The 24,586-nt window shown below is 37.1% G+C and overlaps 1 protein-coding gene across 15 annotated transcripts in view; it reads left to right on the top strand.

Moving 5' to 3' along the window:
* LOC123507831 (potassium voltage-gated channel subfamily KQT member 1-like) overlaps positions 1 to 24,586 on the top strand; it is a 428,798-nt gene that overhangs the window by 353,384 nt on the left and 50,828 nt on the right. For 9 of the 15 annotated variants that reach the window (XR_006675796.1, XR_006675795.1, XM_045261069.1 and 6 more), the window contains exons 3-10: positions 4,362 to 4,496; positions 10,366 to 10,448; positions 13,851 to 14,020; positions 16,025 to 16,150; positions 16,434 to 16,544; positions 17,635 to 17,819; positions 19,962 to 19,973; positions 22,988 to 23,032. Coding sequence is in view for 13 of the 15 variants with exons in the window: in XM_045261069.1 (XP_045117004.1) it covers positions 4,362 to 4,496; positions 10,366 to 10,448; positions 13,851 to 14,020; positions 16,025 to 16,150; positions 16,434 to 16,544; positions 17,635 to 17,819; positions 19,962 to 19,973; positions 22,988 to 23,032 (867 nt within the window). In the remaining 2 variants the exon portion in view is untranslated. The remainder of the gene's footprint in view (positions 1 to 4,361; positions 4,497 to 10,365; positions 10,449 to 13,850; positions 14,021 to 16,024; positions 16,151 to 16,433; positions 16,545 to 17,634; positions 17,820 to 19,961; positions 19,974 to 22,987; positions 23,033 to 24,586) is intronic. The other 6 variants (XM_045261073.1, XM_045261074.1, XM_045261071.1 and 3 more) reach the window with 3 other exon arrangements.

Raw genomic sequence — 24,586 nt, 5'->3', positions numbered from 1 at the left:
AAAACATTAAAAAGAAATCCATGTGACTAATCAATAAAGGAAAAAGACGTTACGAAAAGAAAAAAAACAATCCCAATTACGGAGAAAGTAAAGAAAAATCAGTATCCAGAAAGAAAAAGAAGAAAAAAACAAGTGCTACCGCAACAGAATAGTAACAAGGAGAAAAAAAAACAGCGCAATAGTGAGTGGAAAAAAACACCAAAGGGACAGAATACCAAAACGGAGAAGTAATTGGGAAAAAATGTTACAAAACTCAGAAAAAAAAAATGAAGAAGAAGCGCACTAAGAAAAAAAGCGAAAAATATGAATAAAAAACCGTGAAAATATAAACTCTTGGTACTAAAAGAATCAACCAAACGCAAGAACACTCGTGATACACCATGCATGTTTTGGGGTTCCGAGGGGTCTCCGAGCGCACGGGTTCGAATCCTGTCCACGGTCTGAGTGTAGGTTGGGCTTCCTCACTCGGGGCAACGGTTTCCTAGCGGATGGGCTTAGATAGATAGGAGGTACCATAAAAAGTATCCCCTTTAGTCCATAAATTCCTGTGAAAAGCCCACATGGTATAAATAAAAATATATAAAAAACTAAGCGCGTGATGTGACCAACTAAACTCGTGACGTGATAACTAAGCTCATCACGTGATCAACTAAACTCAACAAAATCTCGTAACAAATAATAGAGAAAAAGAAAAGAAAAAATTACACAAAATATTATAACATCAAATAAAAGATACACAAAATCAACTTCGTTTTTTTCATTAGATATTTTTTATACTCATCATTTTTAATCACTCTAGTTATGATTTTAGACTATTATTTCCACATTTCTCTCTTTTAAATAGTAGTGCAGCTTATAAAAACACACAGAAACACATAATTAACCTCCTGTTCTCGATTATGGTTGTGTATCCATCGAAAAACACTTCTATCCTACTCTAAATATTAATCCCTTCAGTATCATGACACATTTCCAATTTAATTATGGTTACTATTTGGTGATCTTATACAGCTTCAGAAACTTATGTGAAGGATTAAAATAGTGAAGACTGTGGCCATTAATCTTTTGACCTCCATAGAGCCTTAGTAATGTCAATAAAACGTTTAATCGTACACAAATCTTCAGGTAAAAATGTGTCCCAGTACTGAAGAGGTTAAAAAAGACGCCCTTTGCAATTAAACAATCAATAATAACTCCGCATTCCTCCCGATCCCAACCTCCCAGCCTCTCTAGGTTATCGAGGAAGTGAGAACGATCCAAAGAAAATTAACGCAACCTTGGCAAGTAAGTATAACAAGCCAGGAATTCTGGGCCAAGATACCTCGCGTGGCGCCGGAGTAATCATGCCTAACTTCCTTCACCTGGGAATCCTGCGCGACGTTTGTCAGTAAAATTAACCAAGTTTGTAAGGAATTGAAGGAGGTGGAAGGGGCTGCGTTGGGTTGGGCTGCTCTGGGCTGGGCTGGGCTGGGCTTGGCTGCTCTGAACTGAGTTGGTCTGGGCTGAGAGGGGCTGGGGATAGGAGGAGGTCTTGATAGATTGGTACTCGTACTTAGCAAACAGGGAAGGTGTATATTACTTGGGGGAAACTGAGTTATTGGTAAAGGGAGTCGCCGTGGTACAGTGGAACCATGCGTGCTTTGGGGTCTGAGGGGTCTCGAAGCCCACAGGTTTGAATCCTGTAGTAGGCGGGTGTAGGCGGGCGAGTGTAGGCGGGGCTTCCTCACTCGGGGCAACGGTTTTCTAGCGGGTGGGCTTTGAGATAGGAGGTACCCAAAAAAAGTATCCCTTTTAGCCCATAAATTCCCGTGAAAACCTACATGGTATAAATAAACAAAAACAAAAAAGTAACACATTAAATAGCTTGGTAGTGCTGGAGAGGAAAGTAAAATGGTATTAATTGCACTTTAGTGAGACAAAAATAATTGTTAATGTCTATGAGGAAGCTGGGAAGGTTACTACATAATAAATAGTACTGGATGAAACTATGATATTGGTACAGGCAGTATGTTAAAGTGTGATAGTGCTAGTAAAGGGGAAAAGACAGCAGCGATAGCACTTAATGAGAGAAAACGAATTATCAGTGACTGTAAGAGAAAAGTGAGAAATTCCGGCTGACAAGAAGATACTGGTACGAATAATAGTTGGAATGATTTACCAGCAGTACTAGAAAAGAAGAGAAAACAGCACCAATAGAACTTAATGAAAGAAAACGAATTATCAGTGTCTGTAAGAAAAACTGGGAAATTCCGTTAGAGAACTAAGATACGAATAATAGTTTGAATAATTAACCAATAGTACTAAAAAGGAAGAAAAAAAGTGGTAATAGCAATTCAATGAGAGGAAACGGATAATTAAGGAGTAAAAGAAAACGAATTGTTGACACCATGAGGAAAATTGACCGACATGATGTTCGTTCAGCGCAAAGTAATTAGGTCAGGTGAGGTTAAGTCAAATTAGTTCCGTACACTTTTGAAAAATTCATCGAGACCCAGTTGTTATTGTGCGTTTGCTTAATTCAAAGTCAACAATACACCAGCTCCGTTTTTAGTGCAAGTTGAGCGAGGCGAGGCGGGAGGCGGGACGTGGCAAGTGGCGCGAGAGAGAGGGACGCGAGAGGGAAGCATTTCACCAACAAGTGTGAAATTCAATAGACTGGCGGATGTAAGGACTCGCCCGGCACGCTCACCCTTCCGTCCCTGCTTCCCTCCGCCACCAACACGGACCCACTGTTTCTTTTTCCTTATAAATGCAACACCAGTCCTCAACCTCCGTGTCAGGTCTTCTTGACGCTCCTCTCATGGGTCTATAATGGGTTTGGATCCTATTTATTGAGTGAGTGTATAGTTTAATGGTTTCTGATTCTCTTTGTTTTCGTTTTGTAGTATTTTTTGCTGTTCTCTTTATTTTAGTTTTTTTTTTCTGCGTGTCGAAGGTTTGTTACTATTTTTCTTCTCCTTTTGTGTATTTGTGAAGTTCTAATTTGTATTTTTAATGGAGTGTGGAGTTTCTCGTTAATTATATGAATTTTTAATATGTTTTCATTGTTCTTTTTAATATTCCTTCATCAGTTTCTCTTTTCTAATTCTTTCATTTTAGAATTCCAATTAAGTTTGGCTATATCCTTTCATAGTGTACTTTGCTTCATTATGTGAGTGTTTTTATGTTTTTCGTTGTCTCCTAATCTTCCATGGTCGTTGTTGTGTTTTTTCTTTCATATTTCGTAACTTTATGTATTTTTATTGCATTACGAATTCCCTTTATCTTCCAAGGTAGTTGTTGTGTTTTTTTTTCTTTCATATTTCTTAATTTTATGTATTTTTACTGCACTACAAGCTCCCTTTATCTTCCTTCTCTAGTTTTTTTTCATTTTTATTATTTTTTCTGGCATTATTTTCGTTGTTTTTGTTCTGTCATGGATCTTTCTTCATGTTTTCTTTCTCTCTTTAAATTCTACAGTCTACACCATCTCCCTTTTGTTGCTGTTATTGTTGTTGTTGTATTTTGATCACCTTTTTATTATTACCTCGTTTTTTTTTTCTTTTGTCGTCATCATGAAGTTTTATTCCTATATGTTACCTTTCTTATTTCGGCCGCTACGCCATATTAATCTTTTTGATATATAGTACTTTATATTTTCTTTGCCCTGTTATAAATTGTCCTCACCATGTGTAGTTTTTCGTCCTATTCCTTCTGGTTGGCTTTCTTTAGTGCTGCTTCCCTGTTTGCTTCATTTTTTTTTTTCTTTATCTCTATCTTTGTTTTGTGAGTATTCCTTTTTCAATTTGTAGTGTCCGTGACATTTCTTTTTGGTTCTTCTACCCTCATTTTTTTTCCAGTTTAACGTTTCGTATCTATTTTTCTTTTTTTTTTCATTATTATAACACATCTTTGTTTTGTGAATATTTCTTTTCCATTTGTAGTTTTCGTGACATTCCTTTTTGGTTCTTCTAGTCTCACAGTTCTCTCTCACTTGTGTCAGGTTCACTTTTCGTATCCATTCTCTTTTTTTTTTTTTTTTCATTATAATAACTCATCTTTGTTTTTCGAATATTCCTTTTCAATCTGTAGTGTTTCTGTGACATTCCCTTTTTTGGTTCTTCTTCCGTCACAGCCCTCTCTCTCTCTCTCTCTCTCTCTCTCTCTCTCTCTCTCTCTCTCTCTCTCTCTCTCTCTCTCTCTCTCTCTCTCTCTCTCTCTCTCTCTCTCTCATTTGTTTCAGGTTTTCTTATCCATTTTCTCTTTTTTTCATAACAATAATACATCTCCTTTGTTTTGTGGATAATTCTTTTCGATCTTTAGTCTCTGTGACATTCCTTTTTTGTCTCTTCTTCCTCACAGTTCTCTCTCCTTTGTTCCAGGTTCTGCACCATCTTCATCTGCCTCACCCTGAGCGTTCTGTCCACGGTAAAGGACTACGAAGACCAAGCTACAGAAGTCCTCTTTTATATCGAGTCCTTTGTCGTTGTGTGGTTCACTATTGAATATATTTTGAGGTGAGTAAGTGAGTAAGTCCATTACCCTTGTTACGTGGCCTGCCTGTATTGTGTGCCCGGCTCTCTTCCTTCTTCCTCCCTCTTCTGACTTCATATATGCAAGTTTATGTCGGTTTGAATTTCTCTCCCTCACTTCCTGCTGGTTTTTTTTTTATGTCATGTTTCTGCTTGCATCTTTCTCTGCGTCTGTTTCTGTCTTTCTGATGCTTCCATACCCTCTGCGTCCCCTCATATTATTTCTTTTGCATTTATTTATTTATTTATTTATTTATTTTATTTGTGGTGTTTGTGTTTTGTTTTTAGATTTTGTTTTCTCCTTTTCTCTCTCTCTCTCTCTCTCTCTCTCTCTCTCTCTCTATATATATATATATATATATATATATATATATATATATATATATATATATATATATATATATATATATATATATATATATATATATATATATATATGTGTGTGTGTGTGTGTGTGTGTGTGTGTGTGTGTGTGTGTGTGTGCATGTTTATTTTTCCCTTTGTATCAATCCGTGCGTCTATTTGTATTCCTGCATTCATCTTTATATACGTCTCTTTAACCTTGCTTTTACTTACCCTCTTTCGTTTCTCTTCTATTTTTTATATATGTATTTATTCCCACTTACGTGTTATCTATTTATCTTTCCATCAGTCACTATTTTTATCTATATATATTCATCTGTATTTGTCTGGGTGGTTGGCTCGTTGGCTGGCTTTCTATTACGAGCATGTATCTTTCCAAAGCTTCCCGCGGATCTGCCTAGAATAGTTAGCATGAGATTAACTGCACCGTAAACTTCCATTCTCGCAGTGTAGGAAAGACAGAGTTAATTAAGAGCGCTCAAGGATCCCTCTTTTAACCGAATCGTTTGACTGTGTTCTGTGTCACTAACTGCTTCAGCAATATTGCCACCTTAGGCCACGCGAACACGGTAACACTGCCGATGACTGATGCTCTCACTTCCTGACAGATCTACATATTCTTCTGTTATTTTATTACATAGCGAGGATCAAATTTATTCCTAGCAAAACCATCACTCAATTGTAGGATTTCACTTTGTTTTTACTTGGGTAATCCCTTTGCCTTGTGATTAAATGAAAGCTTATGTAAATACACGGTTTGTTTCCCGCATTCAGAAACGACGGACATGCAGTGACCAATTAGCGACAGCGAGTGAAAGCAACCAAGCACTGACGAATAATGAGATTGTTGACACTACAGAACCATAAACTAAATCTAGATTCCTTATACACATACTGTTTGCCATTAAAGAAGCTAGAGGGAAAGTAAGAGACTGCGAGGATACTGAGCTGCCCAAGGAAAGCGTGCAGATACTGAGTAAATGAAGCAAATCCTGGGAAGAAACAGATCATACAGACACGCTTTGCCGCTAATTTTCACAGGAATTCTTGAGGTTTCGTTATTTTCACAATGGGCTATTTACTGTTCCGTTACTAGATGGCATCAGTTTCATTCATACATTCCACCTGTTTACATACAAATAACTCATAAAAATACAACTTCGTGAGGGTCTGGTTATATTTACAGTGGGTTATCAATTATTATTCCGTTACTAGATGGCGTCAGTTTCACTCATATATCCGACCTATTTACTTTGAAACGCGAGACAGATAAACAGACACACAGATAACTCACATAAATACAGCTTTCTGAGATCTGGTTATTTTCACAGTGGGTTATCATATTCTGTACTAGATCCATGGTGTCACTTTCATTCATGTATTCGACCTATTTGCTGTAAAACGCAAGACAGACGGACAAACACGCAGATCACTCAGCTTGTTCCCATGCAACACACGCAAACAAATTCTAGTTCTGATATACGAGCATATGTATACGTTGTAATTTAGGAACACAACACAACAGCCAATCCGACCAGAATATTGCTTCGCCTCCATGAATAATGCAAACCAAATCCTGCCTCTCCCTGCGCCTTAAGATCCGCCTTAGTTGCCGCAGGTGAGCAGGATTTAACACCTTTTGGAGCATTACAGATGGAAAAAAAATGACGTGCTGAAATTCTACGCCTGTGCTTCTCTTCTTTTTTTTTTTTTTTTAGTTTCCGTGTCGTTTTCTTTATTCTTGTTTGTTTTTTCTCTGTAAGTGTCGTAAGATTCTTCATAATGCTGCCTGTGGAAAGGATTTAAAACTTTGTTGTTACGTAAGGGAAGAAAAATGCTGAATTGAAAGTATGCGGCTAGAGTTGTTTATATAGTATTCGTTGTTGTTTTTTTTTTTTACCCGTTTTCCTTCGCTTTACCTGTATTAAGTATATCCGGACAGGTAAGAGAAATTTAACACATTTTATGCCTGGGAGTTAAAGAAAAAAAATGATGCGTTATGTAAGATCAGACTTTATAATAGTTCTCGTTTTTTGGTTTTCCTTTTTTTATTCTTTTTTTTTTCTTAAGTTCTCCCTCTTTCCCTCTTTTCTACCACTGTCTGAAGCTCCTGAATGCAACAGGTGAGAGGAAATAATAATTAAACGCTTCTCTTCTTTAAAACAGAGGGAAAGAAATACCATATATACATTTCCAACAGTTTCCCTTTTGTATCTTTTTTTCCTCAACTCTCTCCCGTTTTCTATCCTAAGATCATAAACGCAACAGGTGAGGGAGGAAATTTACCACCTTCTCGTTGATAGAGGAAAAGGTGCCTTGCCTAAAGAATTCGTTTATGTTGCCCCTTTGCATATACATAGTTTTACCTTCCTGCCTTAGCCCCCCCATCCTTCCCTTTACAACGCCCCACAAAACTGCAAACGAGACTTGACTTTATGCCTCTTTCCTCGCCCTTAAAAGAGAACAAAGTGCCTTCTTGAAGTTTTCGTTTTGAAGTGCCTTTATTATCCTCTCTCTCTCTCTCTCTCTCTCTCTCTCTCTCTCTCTCTCTCTCTCTCTCTAAGAATTCGTTTTTTTCAGCACCTTTGTTTGATATTTTGTCTTTTGACTAATTTTTTTTTTATGTATTTCTATTGCTATTCTTCCTCTGAATTTTCAATATCCACTAATTACTTTTTCTCCGTAATTTTCCTTTTTTTTTTTTTTAATCTTCCTTGTTCTCTTTTGTCTCTTGTTACATAGCAGTCTGGACTTCGCTTCCTGGGTAGAGAGTCTTCAAGAGCCTTCAGATTTCAGTCCACAGTCGCCCACATCCCTTTGGAGAGACTCGAGTGACCTTCTTGTGTCTTGTGCTTGCTTTGTGTTTGTGTTTCCAGGTCAGGTTCACATTGTATTTGCTTCAATAGAGAGTCTTCGATTTTCGTCTCTAAAGTTCCGATCTGCGCTTCGTCAAAAAGTCTGTTATCCGTTTCTTTTGGGTCGACAAATTGTTCCGTGATGTTTTCTTGCGTAAAGATTTATATGTTGGATCGCGGGCAGACTGATATTTGCTGAAGAAAGTTAGGTTACGTTAAGGTTAGATTAGTTAGGTTAGGCTAAGCTTACGTTAGGTTACTTTAGGTTAGGTTAAGGTTAAGGTTAGGTTAAGTTAGGTTAAAGTTAGATTAGGTTAGGTTAGGTTAAGGTTGGGTTTGGTTACGTTACGTTAGGTTATGTTGAGGGTTGGTTAGAGAAAGTTAGGTTAGGTTAAGATCAGGTTACGTGTGGGTTGGTTAGGTTTAAGGTTAGGTTAAGGTAAGGTTAGGTTATGTTAGGTTAGGTTAGATTAAGGTTAGGTTAAGGTTAGGTTACGTTTAGATTAAGGTTAGACTAAGTTAGGTTAGGTTTAGTGATCTTTTGTGAGATTTTTTAGTACAATATGGGCTTTTCACAGGAATTTATGGGCTGAAGGTGGTATTTTTCTTAGGTATCTCCTATCAGAGAGCCCACCTGTTAGGGAACCGTTATCCCGACTGGAACCCCTTCTTACTATTATTATTATTATTATTATTATTATTATTATTATTATTGTTGTTGTTGTTGTTATTGTTATGAAGGAGATAGACTAACAGCGTAAAATTTTGTTGAAAGAAGAACATTGTTAGATCAGGAAAAGTTAAGTTATTAATACGAGGTCATGCCAGGTCATTTAGGTTGGGTTAGGTTAGATTAGGATTGGTCATATCGATATTCAAGTGTGTGTGTGTGTGTGTGTGTGTGTGTGTGTGTGTGTGTGTGTGTTCGGTACCCCTTTCCACCTCCATCACCTCATAATTTTTACAGTATATTTTCACGACACCATCCTGTACATATATACGGTATATATTCCCCCTTACCATTATATTCTCTTCCATTCCAGTTTTTTTTTCCTCTTTTTTTTTTTTTTCCATTAATTTACATGCACACTTTTTTGGAGTTCTTGTTTATTTTATTTCTTTTATTTTCAGTGTATGTAACGCGGTTGGCTTCCCTTTCACATTTTCTTTCTTTGTTTCACGGTTTTCTTTATATTTCGTTTTCTATTGAGATCTGAAAATATATTATTCCATAGTAACGGATGTGTGTGTGTGTCTTTGATGTGTGTTCTCTTGTCTTACTCTCTCTCTCTCTCTCTCTCTCTCTCTCTCTCTCTCTCTCTCTCTCTCTCTCTCTCTCTCTCTCTCTCTCTCTCTACTCGTGCTTCACATGCAGTGTCATTCCCTTCCTCTTTTTCTCTCTCTCTTCCTCTTTCCTTCCTCTCCATTCCACCCCATTCCTCCCCATCCTCCTTCCCTCTCCCTTACTCTCCCTCTCCCTCTCCCTCCCATGCAGTCAAGTTTAAAGCTGATACTCTCCTCAAAACACGACATAACTCCTGCCTGACCTCACTCTCACTCACTCTTACTCACGCTCTCACTCTTCGTCTTGCTCTTCAATCGTAGCGTGCATGTCGTCAGGAGATTGTTCGTTGAGCAGTTTGTGTACTTAGTGTTGACATGACCTGGTTTGAAGTGACTTGCGTTGCCTCACCTTACCTCGCTTCACCTCGTCTCATTCCACCTCACTTCTTGCTTTTCTCGCTGTTGTTAGAGTGAAAGGGAGAGTGATTGATGTTTTTTCTTTCACTTCCGAACTGCCTCGTGCTTCGCTCTCTCCCAGCCCTTCCCTGTCCTGCCTTTCTTGCCTCTCCTAAGTGTTATTGCCTCGATATTTCCTCTCTTGTTCGCTATCTCATCTCCCGCGAGAGAGAACGGCGCACGGAGAAAAATTGTGACCGTCATTTCTTTTTTCTCTTGATATTTTTACTGTTTGTTTTTCTCATTAGTTTTTTTTTTTTTTTTTTGTACTTGCTGGAAAAGGATTTTTTTTTTTTTTTTTTTTTTGTCAGGGGGCGCTTCTTCGCTTTTTCTCTTTTTGTGTGTGGTTAACCCTTTCAGTACCATGACGCATTTCCATATTCATTCTGTATTTGGTGATTTTAAACAACTTCAGAAACTTATGTAGGGGATTAGAATAGTGAAAACACTAGCCATTAATCTTCTGCTTCCTCCATAGACCCTTCTTAATGTCAATAAAATGGTCTTATCGTACACAAATCTCAAGGTAAAAATGCGTCCCAGTATTGAAGGGGTTAAAGTGAAGAGGGAAATAAATGTGGTTTTCGGGTTACATTTCTTGTGGTTTCTCATTTTTTTCTTGTATTTACAGTCAGAAAGTAAAATAAATGTGATTCTCTCGTTCTGTTCTTTCTCTCCTTTATTCTTATTATTTTTCCTTGCATTCACTGGAAAGAAAGAAATATCAGCTTTTTTTCCCGCCATGTTCCTTATTTCTTCTTCTTTTCCTCTCGTAGTTATGTGGATTTCTTGTTCTGTTCTTTTCCCTTACTTTTTTTCCTTCACTAACAACTTATTCCAGTCACTTACCGGCTCATCTGGTGTTATGTCTATATTTATGGAGTCTTTTATTGCAGATTATGGTCGTCCGGGTGTCGTTCGAGATACCAGGGGTTTTGGGGCAGGATGAAGTACGCCAAGAGGCCTTTCTGTTGTATAGGTAAGCCCTCCTCCACATTGTTCCGTTTTCTGTTTTGGGAATAGCAACATAAGCAGGTGAATAATACACACACACACACACACACACACAGAGAGAGAGAGAGAGAGAGAGAGAGAGAGAGAGAGAGCACAAGTAAAGTCAAATATAATCCCTCTTATCTATCTTTCATGGTAGTAGTAGTAGTAGTAGTAGTAGTAATAGCAGTAGTAGCAGTAGTATAATGAAGGCTGAACACTTCGTAAATATTTGTTTGTTTACTTTAACTCTAATAAGGAGATAAATAGATGAGAGAGAGAGAGAGAGAGAGAGAGAGAGAGAGAGAGAGAGAGAGAGAGAGAAATATTAGATGATACAAATTTACTCCACACAGAAAAGAATATAAGAGAAAAAGTGAAAAAAGTAACGTTCATTCATGCTGTAGAATTTGTTTGTTATATTTTAGCATGCGAAAAAAAAGTATATCAACTTCAAAAAACGGGAAAAAAAGAAACAAGAAAGAATAATAAGTTAGTCATAGAATTTTTTTTTCTTTATATAGGAGAGAAGGCCAGCCAAGGGCAATACAATGTTAAAAAAAAAAAAACTCATTTGAATGCTGGTTCTCGAAAAGATAAGAAGGGTTAGCCAAAATTAGGGAGCAAATGTCTTGATACGTCCATATTGAAATAGTACGTGTTTTTTTTTTTTTCTTAGTCTATTATTAAAGGGCAAAATGTTTAGTATAAGAACTTTGCTTTTCGAAAATTACACATTACGAATTTTGTCTTAAAAGGAACAGATTTTTATTTTTATTTTCTTTTTCTTGCTATAGAATTAATATATTTCTCTAACATGAAAAGCTGTTTTACTGTATTATTAACGTGTGTGTGTGTGTGTGTGTGTGTGTGTGTGTGTGTGTGTGTGTGTGTGTGTGTGTGCTCGCTCTGACAAGCTTTCATGTTCCCACGTCGTGAATAAATAAGACTGTGTTGCGTTATTCATGATTTATTCACTTTGTTCTACTTCTTTAAGGGGCAGCCAATCAGAACACGGCTACTGTCCTTTGTTGTCTTCTGATTGGTGTTTTGTAGTAGTGTTGCCTTCACGTGCTCAGATATATAAACAGCTCTCCCACCCTTTTCCCCTCTCTCTATCTCTCTCTCTATCTCTCTCTCGTTTCTTTTTTTTTTTTCATTTAGAGATTTCTCGAATAAAAGTGTCCAGCAAAAATGTTCAATGTATTCATAGTTCGACAGGTAAAAGTGACGAAAACCCAGTGAAGGATATATATTTTGTATTTCTTTTTAATGGAACGGGAAAACTTGTATTGTAATGGTGGTTTGGTGACAAGGGACTTTGTTTTGTTCTCTCTCTCTCTCTCTCTCTCTCTCTCTCTCTCTCTCTCTCTCTCTCTCTCTCTCTCTCTCTCTCTCTCTCTCTCTCTCTCACACACACACACACACACACACACACACACACACACACACACACACATTTTTGCATTGCTGGACGTCGAGAGAGAGAGAGAGAGAGAGAGAGAGAGAGAGAGAGAGACCATTATACTCTTCCCATTTCTTCTCTCTCTTCTCTCTCTCTCTCTCTCTCTCTCTCTCTCTCTCTCTCTCTCTCTCTCTCTCTCAAACGTAATCCTAACCTACCTTAACTTAACCTAACCCAACGTAAACTAACACCATTGTATTTCTGACAGTGTTCCGTTACCATAGATCAGTATTACCAAGTTTAATCAAAGGAGACGCCCATATAGATAGATAGATAGATAGATAGATAGGTAGATAGATAGATAGGTAGATACTTTTATTAACCACATAGGAAGGTCTACGGGGAGATATAAAGGAGAACTATCCTAAATGAGAGAATATAATGGTAAAATACTAGATGCTATTAGAGAAGAGTAAGGTGTAATGGAAAAGTCATTAGTGCACCTTGAGAACTCTTACCTGGAGTGTCTACCTGAGGCCTAATTGCATTACCTGAAGATAGAAGGGGGGTAATGGGGGTAATGTGTGTGTGTGTGTGTGTGTGTGTGTGTGTGTGTGTGTGTGTGTGTGTGTGTGTGTGTGTTTATGATTGCACCTTCCCACGACACACACACACACACTGCACGCAACCTTTTCATCTTATCCAACGCAAGTGCAGTGTTGTTTGCACTTCAATTTTTCTTCATTTTACCCTCACGTCAAGAAACATGACGATGGACATGCAACCCACTCATCTACATACATACATACATACATACATTGACCGAATGGATGGTATATTTTTTTTCCCCGAGTCTTCATATTCTTGTTCTTATTCTTACCATTCATCACGTTTATTTTGCCTCTGAGTTTCACCGTCATAATTTTGTAATCTAGGTTCATTTTTCATTCCTCGCGTGTTATTCATATTGTACTTTTGTCCCTTTGTACATTCACACTGCAGTAGAATGAAGACGAAGGACGCGTAAGCAGAAGAATAAATACGTAGATAGATAAATAAGTGAATTGTAAGGATTGCCAGTGAAAAATGTAAGTGTAACATTGATGAAAAGAACCATTGTCAAAGAAAACAATAAATTATATCAAGAGCAATGTTTTCGTGTCAGTTTAGATTAAAATAGTGTGCGTTCAAGAGCTTTTTCCTTCATTTTTCTGATGTCGAGCATTGTAGTGTGTGATATCAATGACTCTCTCTCTCTCTCTCTTTCTCTTTCTCTCTCTCTCTCTCTCTCTCTCTCTCTCTCTCTCTCTCTCTCATTACACCCCTACAAATCTTCCGCATCACCTCGCTCAGTCTTTATTTCTGTGGCATCTTTTGAAGGTGCCGTGAAAAGAACAGAAAAAGAATAATGTTGAAGTGTTTTCTCATTTTAATTCCCGGGAAAATCTCTCTCTCTCTCTCTCTCTCTCTCTCTCTCTCTCTCTCTCTCTCTCTCTCTCTCTCTCTCTCTCTCTGATTTTGACTTAACAAACCTGTCAGCGTGCCTATCAATAAAGGTAATTGCTGGATTAAAAAGAAATGTAAAAGGGAAAGAAAGAAAGAGAATGAAAATGATGTGAGATAATTTTTTTTTTTTTGCTGATGATTTGGTATATTTTTCTATGATTATTTCTCTCTCTCTCTCTCTCTCTCTCTCTCTCTCTCTCTCTCTCTCTCTCTCTCTCTCTCTCCATCACCCATCACATTTCTTTATCCAGTACTCCGTGATCAATGTACTACGTCATCTCTTCACCTCATCCCATTCACCTCCAGTTTACAGCATCACCACTAATCATCACATTTCTTCATCTAGTACTCCTTCATCAGTTTACTACACCTCTTTGCCTCATCTCTGCTTCACCAGTTTACAGCATCGTCTCTTCTCTTCACTCCTCACACTCTTATCCAGCATCCCAGTAAGCGTCCCCCTGTGTTTCCCTGCAGACATAGTAACCATAGTGGCCTCGGTCGTGGTGCTGGCAAATGGGTCCGGCGGGCAGGTGGTGTCTGCCGTGCGGGGCCTGCGTTTCTTCCAGATTCTGCGCATGGTGAGGATGGACAGGCGGGGCGGGACCTGGAAGTTACTAGGCTCTGTCGTGTTTGCGCACAGACAGGTAAGGTTGTGTCTGTTTTTGTGTTTTGTCTTCATGTACTGTTGTTGTTTTTTTAATTGCATTTGTCTGTGTCTCTGTGTGTGTTTGTTCAGTCTGTCTTTCTGTCTTGTTTGTTTGTCTTTCTGTATGTCTGTCTGAGTCTTTTTATGTGTCTCTGTGCTTGTCTTCGTGTATTTATCTGTTTATCTGTGTCTGTGTTTGTGTATCTCTCTCTCTCTCTCTCTCTCTCTCTCTCTCTCTCTCTCTCTCTCTCTCTCTCTCTCTCTCTCTCTCTCTCTCTCTCATACACAGTTTTATCGCAGTTTCTCAGCTCCCTGGCCGACGGTGCTGAGTCAGGGGAATAGCAAAAGTCGAGAAGGGCAGACTTGACTAAAGTTTATCCGCAAATGGAACTAGATCCTGAAGTATGCTGCATTAGGAAGATTGACCTATAAATCTGACATGCAGATATATAACGAGTCTTGGGCGCCGAGGACACACGAGGACACACGAGGGATGCAATGCAGTGATCAAATAAAGTTTCTCATCCGAAGGTCATGCTGGATAGTAAAATATTAAATGATATGCACCGTGGTTTGGGTTTGAATATTTCAGATTGAATGGCTGTAAATATTGGGGTTCATAAGACGTATTTTCTTTTATCTTATTGCATTTGTTTTACCATCAAGTTCAGATTCAATGCAAGTTTATTAAAAGATATGCACCAGGTATTGGGTTTGAATATTTCAGATTGACTGGATGCAAATACTAGACTTCATGAGACTTTTTTCTTATACGTTCATGTTTCTTTGTTTTTGTTATCAATGCACACGTGGAAGCTATTGTTCTTAGTCAGGAGACGGTGTGTGTGTGTGTGTGTGTGTGTGTGTGTGTGTGTGTGTGTGTGTGTGTGTGTGTGTGTGTGTGTGTGTGTACTGTACGTGCTCCTAGGATGAAAATTAGCTCTGAAGAAAATAAGCAAATATTGGAATTATTTCAAAGCGTGAGGCGTGTCATGTCAGCTGTCACATCAAGGAATAGCTCTGAAAACTCCAGCGCCAAGGCTTGAGGGACCGGGCGTCAGTGCTGGCTGGTGTGTAGCGTGAGTGGCCAGTATTCAGAAACGCTTTGCTCTCTCATCACAATTTTCAAAGGTCAAAGAGATATTCAAACGGGCTCTCAAGAGTGTTTATCGTATTCATAACGTAAAAATGTAGTCAATCTATCACGAGAACAATAAAGCGTCCTTAAAGACCGGCTTAACTATGAAGCCTTTTGAAATTAGTCAAGGTCAGGTGGAAGTGTTACCGAGTGTATGCTACGCTTTTGCATGTATTTGTAATTGAATTAAATATCTTAGGAATAAGACATATAAAAACATTTGAAATATTATTATGTTAAACTAAAGAAAAATGTATATATGTATCTCCTCCGATGTTTGTTGGCGGAACTAAAAAAACTCCGGAAAGAGATAAAGTTTTCTGCGCCACTTTTCATTTGAAGACGAGGAGAAAGTAGTCAAAGTTTTCTCTAACTAATCTGTGGGAAGCCATAAAGATTTTGCATTTTTCCGAAAAAGTTTTTAAATTCTCTTTAAGCCATGCAGTTAATTGGAGGCTGAGGTCACGAGGTAGAATGTTATGATGAATCCAGATTGTGGGCGTGATAACAAAGGAGTTACTCTCCATTCTTGAGCGCTTTGTTCTCTTATAAGGATTCTCATTGACGGTGTGAAATCCTTCGGTCATGACGCGCGTAAACAAAAATCTGCTCAAATATCTGCTCTACCGATAAAAGAATGCCTTCACCTACTACATGAAAAAAAAAAGATAGTAAAAAGGTAACAATTATAATATCAGGTAGCGGGGACGTGTGTTGACTGGTATCGTGTGGCAAGGTAATTAGTTATCGCTTGTCACAATCATCATTGTTACATTATATATTTATCATCCAACATCCTTCTCTATCTCGCCTTTATGAGATGCTGCAGCTGACCTCATCTTGCACCTCCCTCACCACGCACAGGAACTCATCACGACGGTGTACATAGGGTTCCTGGGGCTGATCTTCTCCTCCTTCCTCGTCTACCTCGTCGAGAAAGACAACAACGACCACTTCAAAAACTTCCCCGACGCTCTGTGGTGGGGAGTGGTGAGTCAGTGTACTATACATCATCGTTCTTCATCGTAGCTTATAGTGACTGCCATGAACTCCCCTGCAAATTAAATTGAGTGATCTGGTGCAAGTTTAGACTTTGATTTGAAAATTACCACTTATGTACAGCAAAGGGATTCATCGAGTGATTCAAATGTTTCAGTTGTCATATTTTATACTCCTTTTATTATTTTGTATTATATTATATTTACTCTCTCTCTCTCTCTCTCTCTCTCTTCTGCGATTTTGTGGCGTTGAGTGTTGTTTGTTTATGTTCCAGATAACGTTGTGCACTGTGGGTTACGGTGACGCTGTGCCCAAGACGTGGGGCGGCAAGATGATCGCGTCGGGGTGTGCGCTCCTGGGCATCTCCTTTTTCGCCCTGCCAGCGGTCAGTGGAGGGACGGGGCGGGAGGGTTCGGTTCAAATATGGCGCTGCAACGACAACCAAGTCTCATACTGCTAGCGAGGATTTTCCGAGACTACAAGTTCAGAAAAAAAAAACAATAAGTAAATTAAAATAATTAATAAATACAATAAAAGATAGGAATAAGAGTTGGGAAATAATACTACAAATCATATATTTTTATCATAGTTTGTTTTCTCAATGTTATACTTAAAAAGAAAAAAAAAAAAAAGAGAAAGCCAGTACGGCATCAACACATCTGTCAAGGAAACTGTTTCAAACTGTTTCATTGGTTTGTTGCGGCGCCGTTACCATAAGTGCTATTAACGGTAAACCTCCAGATTTTCACCACCTTGTCCTTTCTGGACGAAACTATTATTTTTCTGGTAGATTTCGGCTTGCTTTTAATTAAAATACCAATTGTTTTTGGCGCAAATCAACCTTTTTTTTTTTTACAGCCCCGAAACATATGATTTGCATAAAAAAAAACAACTGGTAAATTCATTAAAAACAAGCCGAAATCTACCAGAAAAAAATTTGTTTCGTCCAGAAAAGAACCTTATTTAATTTAATCTAACCTAACCTAACTAAACCTAACCTAACCTAACCTAACCTACCTAAACCTAACCTCAATAAAAGATTCAGTTACCTTATTCGTCATCCGAGCCTTCCTCGAGAGTGACGGGCCGCCGCGAGCGCATCACGGCATCCGTGTGCCGTGTCACGGCCTCGTATACAAAGGCCACGGCCGTGTGCGCGGCGCGCCTTGCTGTGCGCCGTGCGGCAGGGTTTGATGTGGAAGGCGTGTCACGGCTGATCACCAAAACACGCTTAAATCTTTAAAAATCTGCGTCGCCATTATAAAAGGTTGCACCTAGTATATATGGGGTTCAAATTACTCGTAATGAGGAGCTCTATCTCTTGAGGTGGGTAAAAAAACACGTAGCTGATTGTGGTGAAACTTTGGAGTAAAAAAAAAAACTAACTTCTATACATGTCTCAGCCCACTGCCAAGGTAAGGAACAAATGTAAATCGTTGCTATCGCTGTTTTATCGTTGGTTTTCGTGTCGCCAGGGCATCCTAGGCTCGGGATTCGCCTTGAAGGTTCAGCAGCAGCAGCGTCAGAAGCACATGATTCGGAGAAGGCAACCGGCGGCCACTCTCATCCAGTGTCTGTGGCGGTGTTACGCTGCTGATGAGCACTCCATGTCAGTGGCCACCTGGAAGATACACCAGGTGCCTCTTCCTTCACCTCCCTCGTAAGTGTGATATCAGGCACATAATGGCATTGCACCGTTCACAGTTCACTAGGACTCGTTTGTTATGGGTTAGGAACGCACCAGGCAAGGGTTTGCCAAGCTGCATCCAGGTACAGTAATATCAAAGAAGCTGTATAGGGAAGGTAGCAGTGCTGAGTGCAGGTGTTAGTCTTCCTCTCAAGGTGCAGGCACGGTGTTCCTATCACTACCACACCACGGCTCCTGCACAGTCACTGGTAGGCTAGCCAAGCAAGGGATGCGTCACGCTACACCTGCTTGCATGTCAACTTCGGGACATATTAGTAAGAGTTAGTCTGTAGCTCATGGTGGTATTAGGCACTTGTATTTATTACTTGTGTTTTAGATCATTTAAAGATATACTGATAAACTAAATAATGTGTATTATTGGTAAAATATAAAAACAGGTATGATTGCTTGCATTGCATTGGCTTCATAAATTAAATATTTTAAGTGAAATGGCATATTGGTAAGGCTCCTATATATATATATATATATATATATATATATATATATATATATATATATATATATATATATATATATATATATATATATATATATATATATATATATATATATATATATATATATATATATATATATGCTAATGAAAGATTCAGGTTTTAATGATCAAATATTTGATATTTATAAAGCACAAAAATGTTGCATGATTTCTTTTCTAATCTCCATATTCAATATTGACATTTTCATGTAAAATATTAAAGGTTCTTATTTTGCTATCCTGCCATATCAACCAGATTCAATCAACCTGAGACTTCACTGAGTGAAGTGGCAATAAGTGTTGTTGGATTGGTGGTGAGGGGTGAAGTTTGCCTCTCTACAGACCCACAACCAAATACACCACCCAGATCTGTAGAGTAACATGATCAGAATACTGAATGGTGAACTTGTGAAAACATAATGAAGTAAAACATTTTAGCTTAGTAGGTATGTTAAGATGAGGAATCACTTGGAAATGTCTATGATAGTCTGATATGGCAGGAAATAATAAAAAAAAAATTAGAGGGTGTGTGTGTGTGTGTGTGTGTGTGTGTGTGTGTGTGTGTGTGTGTGTGTGTGTGTGTGTTACATATACTGGATATATTATACAACATTCATACCTGAAAAGAACTACATATGCTGAAGAATCGGAAAGGAGGAGCAAAATGATGATTTTTGCACACCAGAAATCAAATAGAAAATTGGAAATTGAGAACTTTGTTTCAAAAAGTTTACAGGAACTTCTTGACTAAAGAGTTCATCTCCAATAGCTAAGCTGATTGGACTACCTTGCTTCTACAATAATGTGGCATTGTAGTTCCTTAATTTCTTGAGACATTTTTGGGTGCTTCTTGCTCCTAACAACTGATAGAGAATGAGAAGTTTGGCACCATCACTCGAGAGTCCGGTCATATCCAAACTTATAAACTCTTTGTTTTAACTTGCTCTTTTGAATCCTCCTTTATCCATGCTAATATTTTTTTTTTTAGCACTTACACACAAGAAGCCATGAAAAATTTAATAGAAAAGTGACTTGAGCCCATAACCTCAGGGTTGCAAAAGCAGTTGCTCTAAACACTCTGCCGAAGGTGATGCCATCACCGGCCTTGTGGCTAAATACTCACCATAACAAGACCAATATAAAAACATTCTTTTGTTTTAGGTTTTCTTCCCTTTAGTGAGAATATAATTTTATACTACATATTTCCTTAATTGATATTCATATAATGTTTTGTGCTTTGCATTTTTTAAGACTTTTATTTAACTCCTATACCACTCTACATAAACCTCTTGCAAGTATGAATTAAAAGGAAACTGAAAGCTTCTTTTTTGGTACATTTTAGGATTGCAAGTAAATTATTTATTTTGTAGGGAAACAGTGGTTATAATTGGAATGTAGAATATAGACTAATGAGTATACATATAAGTGCATTGCTTTCAGTAATTGCAATACATAATTACAACATTTGAGGGAGGTGATGATTCTTTCATGACACCAATGTAACCGATGATCAAAAACAAAGATTATCTTGTAAATTATACATGTATAATCTTACAAATTGTACATGCATAATGTCAGTGAATTTATTGATTTTTTCCTTTGCTTACAAAAACTCACAGGAGACAAATAAGGTAAAACAAAGGCTTGATATGCATAACACCTTATACTGCCTGTCTGTTAGAGCCACACCAGCCAGTCAGTGTTAATGTTGTTGTAGCCTCGGGGAACTGTCCCTCTGTCTCCCTCTTGCTGTTTCCCTAAGTAATAGTAACATTTCTTCTGTTGACTTATTATTTAGGCTCTACAGCTTGTTTTTCAGCAAGTAGTTGAAATTTATGTATATAATCAAACTACATACATACTACTTTTGTGTATATTTCTCTAGCTGCAAGAGTTCAATAGTTACTTTAGTGTTGACAAAGGTGTGTTGTGACTGGCAGATGAACACTCATTCCATCAGTGTTGCTCGTTAAAGCAGTAGCAGCATAATAATGTGATCTTTGAATATAATGACCAGTTTCAGTTCTGTATCTATAGTTGTTACACAATTACTAAAAGACGAGTATGTATATCTGCAGAACATATACAAGCCACACCACTTCCATAGCAAGTTCATTGTTGTTCAGTTTGTGGTATTGCAGTATTAGTAGACCCACGGGAGTTTATTATAGGACTTAGTGAAACATATACTATGATTACTACAAACTATTTTATAAGATTGCCGTTCAAAGTACAACATCTGAGATAGACTGGTATAAAGTCTGTATACATTAGTGTGTGTACCCTTTAATGGTAGTCTGGAATGCCTCAATCAGTATTCATAAAAAAAAGTCTGAGATCAGTCAGCAGCAACATTACAAAGTGGCACACCAGCTACAGGTTGTTGTTAGTCAGTGTTTGAACTTGAACCAGTGGATGGAGGTGTCAGTGCATGAAATAACTCATCATGTGTGTTGAATCTAGTGGTATATATGCATTGCTCTGGTCATGATCTCTTCATTAAAGTATCCAGGAAGGTATATTTGAAAATTAAATGCAGGTGGAATTACATTCTGTAAGAAGACACGAGAGGAATTGAAAAATTTGCAAGTCAAGTTTTTTTTTCTTTGAATTTCTTTTATAAATCTGTATATGTTCCTAATTTGCAAATTTTCATTTTCTCTGTCTTTTTAGGGAATAAGACTGCAGCCTGTGGCTTGTAATATAGTCCATTTGTTTGCCAGACATAAATAAGCATTTAGTATAGTGATTTGAACACTTGCTGTGTTAGTTGGTTGATACAAATATTTGTGGCTGAAAAAAAAAAAAAGATAAAATCTTTTGCATAATAGGATTTAGGTTTGCTTGACATTATTTTTTTTTTTGTTGCTTTTTTTTTCCATTTGTTTTCTAGCATTTCAAATATGTTTAGTAGTATATTTATTAACTGATGTTTGTGATTTTGGTTTAGTGTTATGCTTGCACCTGTTCCTGTCACCCAGAATTCCAACACAAGTTTTGAGTGTTAGGGAAAGCACAGTTCATTTTGCACCCTCAGGAAAATGGAGATGGATTGCAAACTGAAGCACTATTTGCTTCATGGATTTGAGTTTCATAGATAGATGTTCTTGAATCAATTTGTTGCTTCATTGAGCAAAAGAGAAGAAATGCAATTCACTATGATGGTTCCATTAAAACTGTTACCACAATAATAATCCTTTTCTTGTGTGTGTGTATATATATATATATATATATATATATATATATATATATATATATATATATATATATATATATATATATATATATATATATATATATATATATATATATATATATATATATATATATATATATATATATAATGAATTGCAAACAGTAATCACTTATGTCTTACCGTTGAGCTTAACTTACACATGCTTCATGAACGGATTTACTTGAATTTCAACTCTTGACAAATCTTGCATGATATTTATGAGTAAACATAATTTTCTTATAATACAAAGGTCTGTAATATGTTGGTGTAGAGTAATTTGTACAGACAGAAGTAAAGAAAGAAAGGCTCCTTGGATAAAACACTTGTCCTGCCACATACTTTTTTAGAGGCTAATTTAAGCAGTGTATAGTCTGTAGCCTTGATGGAAATGCACACACCTTGCCATTTTTGTGTTCATAAATTGTAGTTTGGTAAAAATATTTTTGAAACCTTAAGAAACATTATAGTAAAAAATTACTCTTGAAGATAATGGACATGGTATTACTTTTAAATTTATTTTGCTTAGAAGCATTATATGCTTATCTAGTATTTATCAATTATCGTAGGAAAAATCTTTTTGTTATTTACAATGTTCAACATTATGTTGCACCTTTTTGTATGTTGTCAGTGCCTTAACACCTGCATGACTAATTATATTGTACACACCAATAGTTGTGATGATACACTTATAACTTCAGGCACTACACACTTTGTTTGTGAAAAAAGATTTTTAGCCTCTTAGTACAGATTTTCAGTTTCAACATGACACAGTGGTATGAAAAGAGAAAAGTATTAGGAGAGAGGAATCACTCAGTATCAGTGTGTTGTTTTAATGAGCTCTAAAGATTGTCCTGCACTCTGCAGTTAATCCTCGGCACACCGCACATTGTCACACAAAGTCGGGATGAATGTGTCTGTTAGCTTTAGCATGCGAGACTGGACTCTGGTAAAGCCGTAGTTCTAGTTGTGGTATGTCGTCATTAAAATGTTTCCTTTGCACTGAATTAATTTGTCACACTCAAGTAGAGTAATTTGTTGTGTTTAAAAAATAGGGTACAGATGGTGCAGAGATACCCAGTACTGCTGTATTTCCATCTTGTAGTATTTTGCTGATAATTGTTCTGTATCTATTTATTTTTTTATCTACTTTTATTTATTTTCACTATTCCTAAGCAAAAAATTCAGGCTTGTATAAATCAATTCAGGACAGGATAATATGTGTGTGTGTATGTGTGTGTGTGTGTATGTTTGTGTGTGTGTGTGTGTGTATTTGTTATGTTGGTAAATTTGAGCTCTCAACTACATTTTTCTTCCTTCCTCTCTCACTCTCCCTCCTTACCACCATTTCCTTGCCTCTTCCTTTCCGTTCCCATAACCCTGTATCACAATACCTTTGTCATGTGACGTCAGCATCAAGATCGAGGAAAAGGAAAAGACCCCTTATCCTACCTCTATGTAAGTACTCAGGTACCATAGCCTCCACAGCCCAAAGGTTTACTACATACTTTATAGTACCCACATTCCAAACTGCTTGTGGGGAAAAAATATCCCATTCCTAATTATATTTAGTGTAAGAGTTTTAAAATTACCAGATTTTCTGTTTACTTTTAGTATCTGCTATTTTTTACTTCACTCGTAATGAAGTTTCATATGCATTGGATGCCCTATATCATATGAAATTTGAATTAAGCTAAATTACATAGCTGATAGATTCTTCAAATAAGCACATCAGTAAACATTCCTTTCCCACCATGGATGTTGGACCTAATTGTAGATACTTCTAAGAGGATCTAGCTTTCATCTTGTGTGTGTATGTATGTGTGTGTGTAGTATATATATATATATATATATATATATATATATATATATATATATATATATATATATATATATATATATATATATATATATATATATATAGTATAGAATGTACTGTACACTTACATTTTAGGATGGGGTACCATTGAGAGAAAGTAGTAGATAGGTCACTCTTCTTGTGCTTGTGAAGTTATTCATATCTAGAATTAAAAGACTTTCTTTTGAAAAAAAATAACTTTGATTTGTAATTTTTTTTGTTTTGTCTGTAGAATCCACATGTATTGAATTTGTTCCAGTCTTTCCTTGCTTTTTTTTTTTTTTTTATGCATTAGACAGTGGTTACTTAGTATGAGTAATGAGTCATATTTAGTGACCAACTTAAACTTTAAATGCTGCCAGAAGTCTTAAAGCTGAAGTATCATGCTGTAGTAACAAGTGACTGGGCTCCAATTTTTTTTATATAAAAAAGTAGAAAAATTTAAAAAAAGATTAAAATCCCACAAAAAAAATTTCCATAGTCATTCACTAATTTGTCAGCTTTTTCAAACATCATAACAAAATATACTCAGGGGTTAGACAGTAATGAGTGTCATTAAAGGGAAGTTTTTTCCATTACTCAGCAGTACTCCATCATATAGTGTTTGTGTCATTTTATATATATAAAGCACATGTAGTTTATCCATGTGTTTTATTCTAGATTTAGCCAGTTTGGATCTAGCCAGTTACCTAAGTCACTGATTTAATTGTCTTGTATATGTGTGTGTGTTATGCGTGGCCTCAAAATGTGGTGTTTTATCATGATGTCTTGTGCATTGTTGTCCCCTTGCACTCCTCCATGTTCTCCTTGGCCTACTGTAATGTCTCATGCAGGTCACAAACCCCAGAGTGGCGTGCATCATAAGCACGTGACAGTGTGTCTTGTTGGTTGTACTCGGTAAATTTGGTTATTCTAACGCTGGTATGTAAGAAGTAGTTTGGTTGATAATTAGCTAGGTTTTGTGTGATCAGACAGTGATTGATAAATATTACAACATAATTTGGGAAGTGTCCATAATATCATGAAAACAGTTCATTCCAAATTTCTCCCAAGTTCAGCACCATTTCATGTTTGGAAGAAAATAACTGTTGGGTTTGTTTGTAACATTTTCTTATCTTGGTAGCCTTCAGTGTTTAGTTCACTTGTCATCCATC

Source organism: Portunus trituberculatus, chromosome 23, assembly GCF_017591435.1.
Source record: "Portunus trituberculatus isolate SZX2019 chromosome 23, ASM1759143v1, whole genome shotgun sequence".
Taxonomy (NCBI): Eukaryota; Metazoa; Arthropoda; class Malacostraca; order Decapoda; family Portunidae; genus Portunus; species Portunus trituberculatus.
This window is presented reverse-complemented; position numbering and strand designations above follow the sequence as displayed.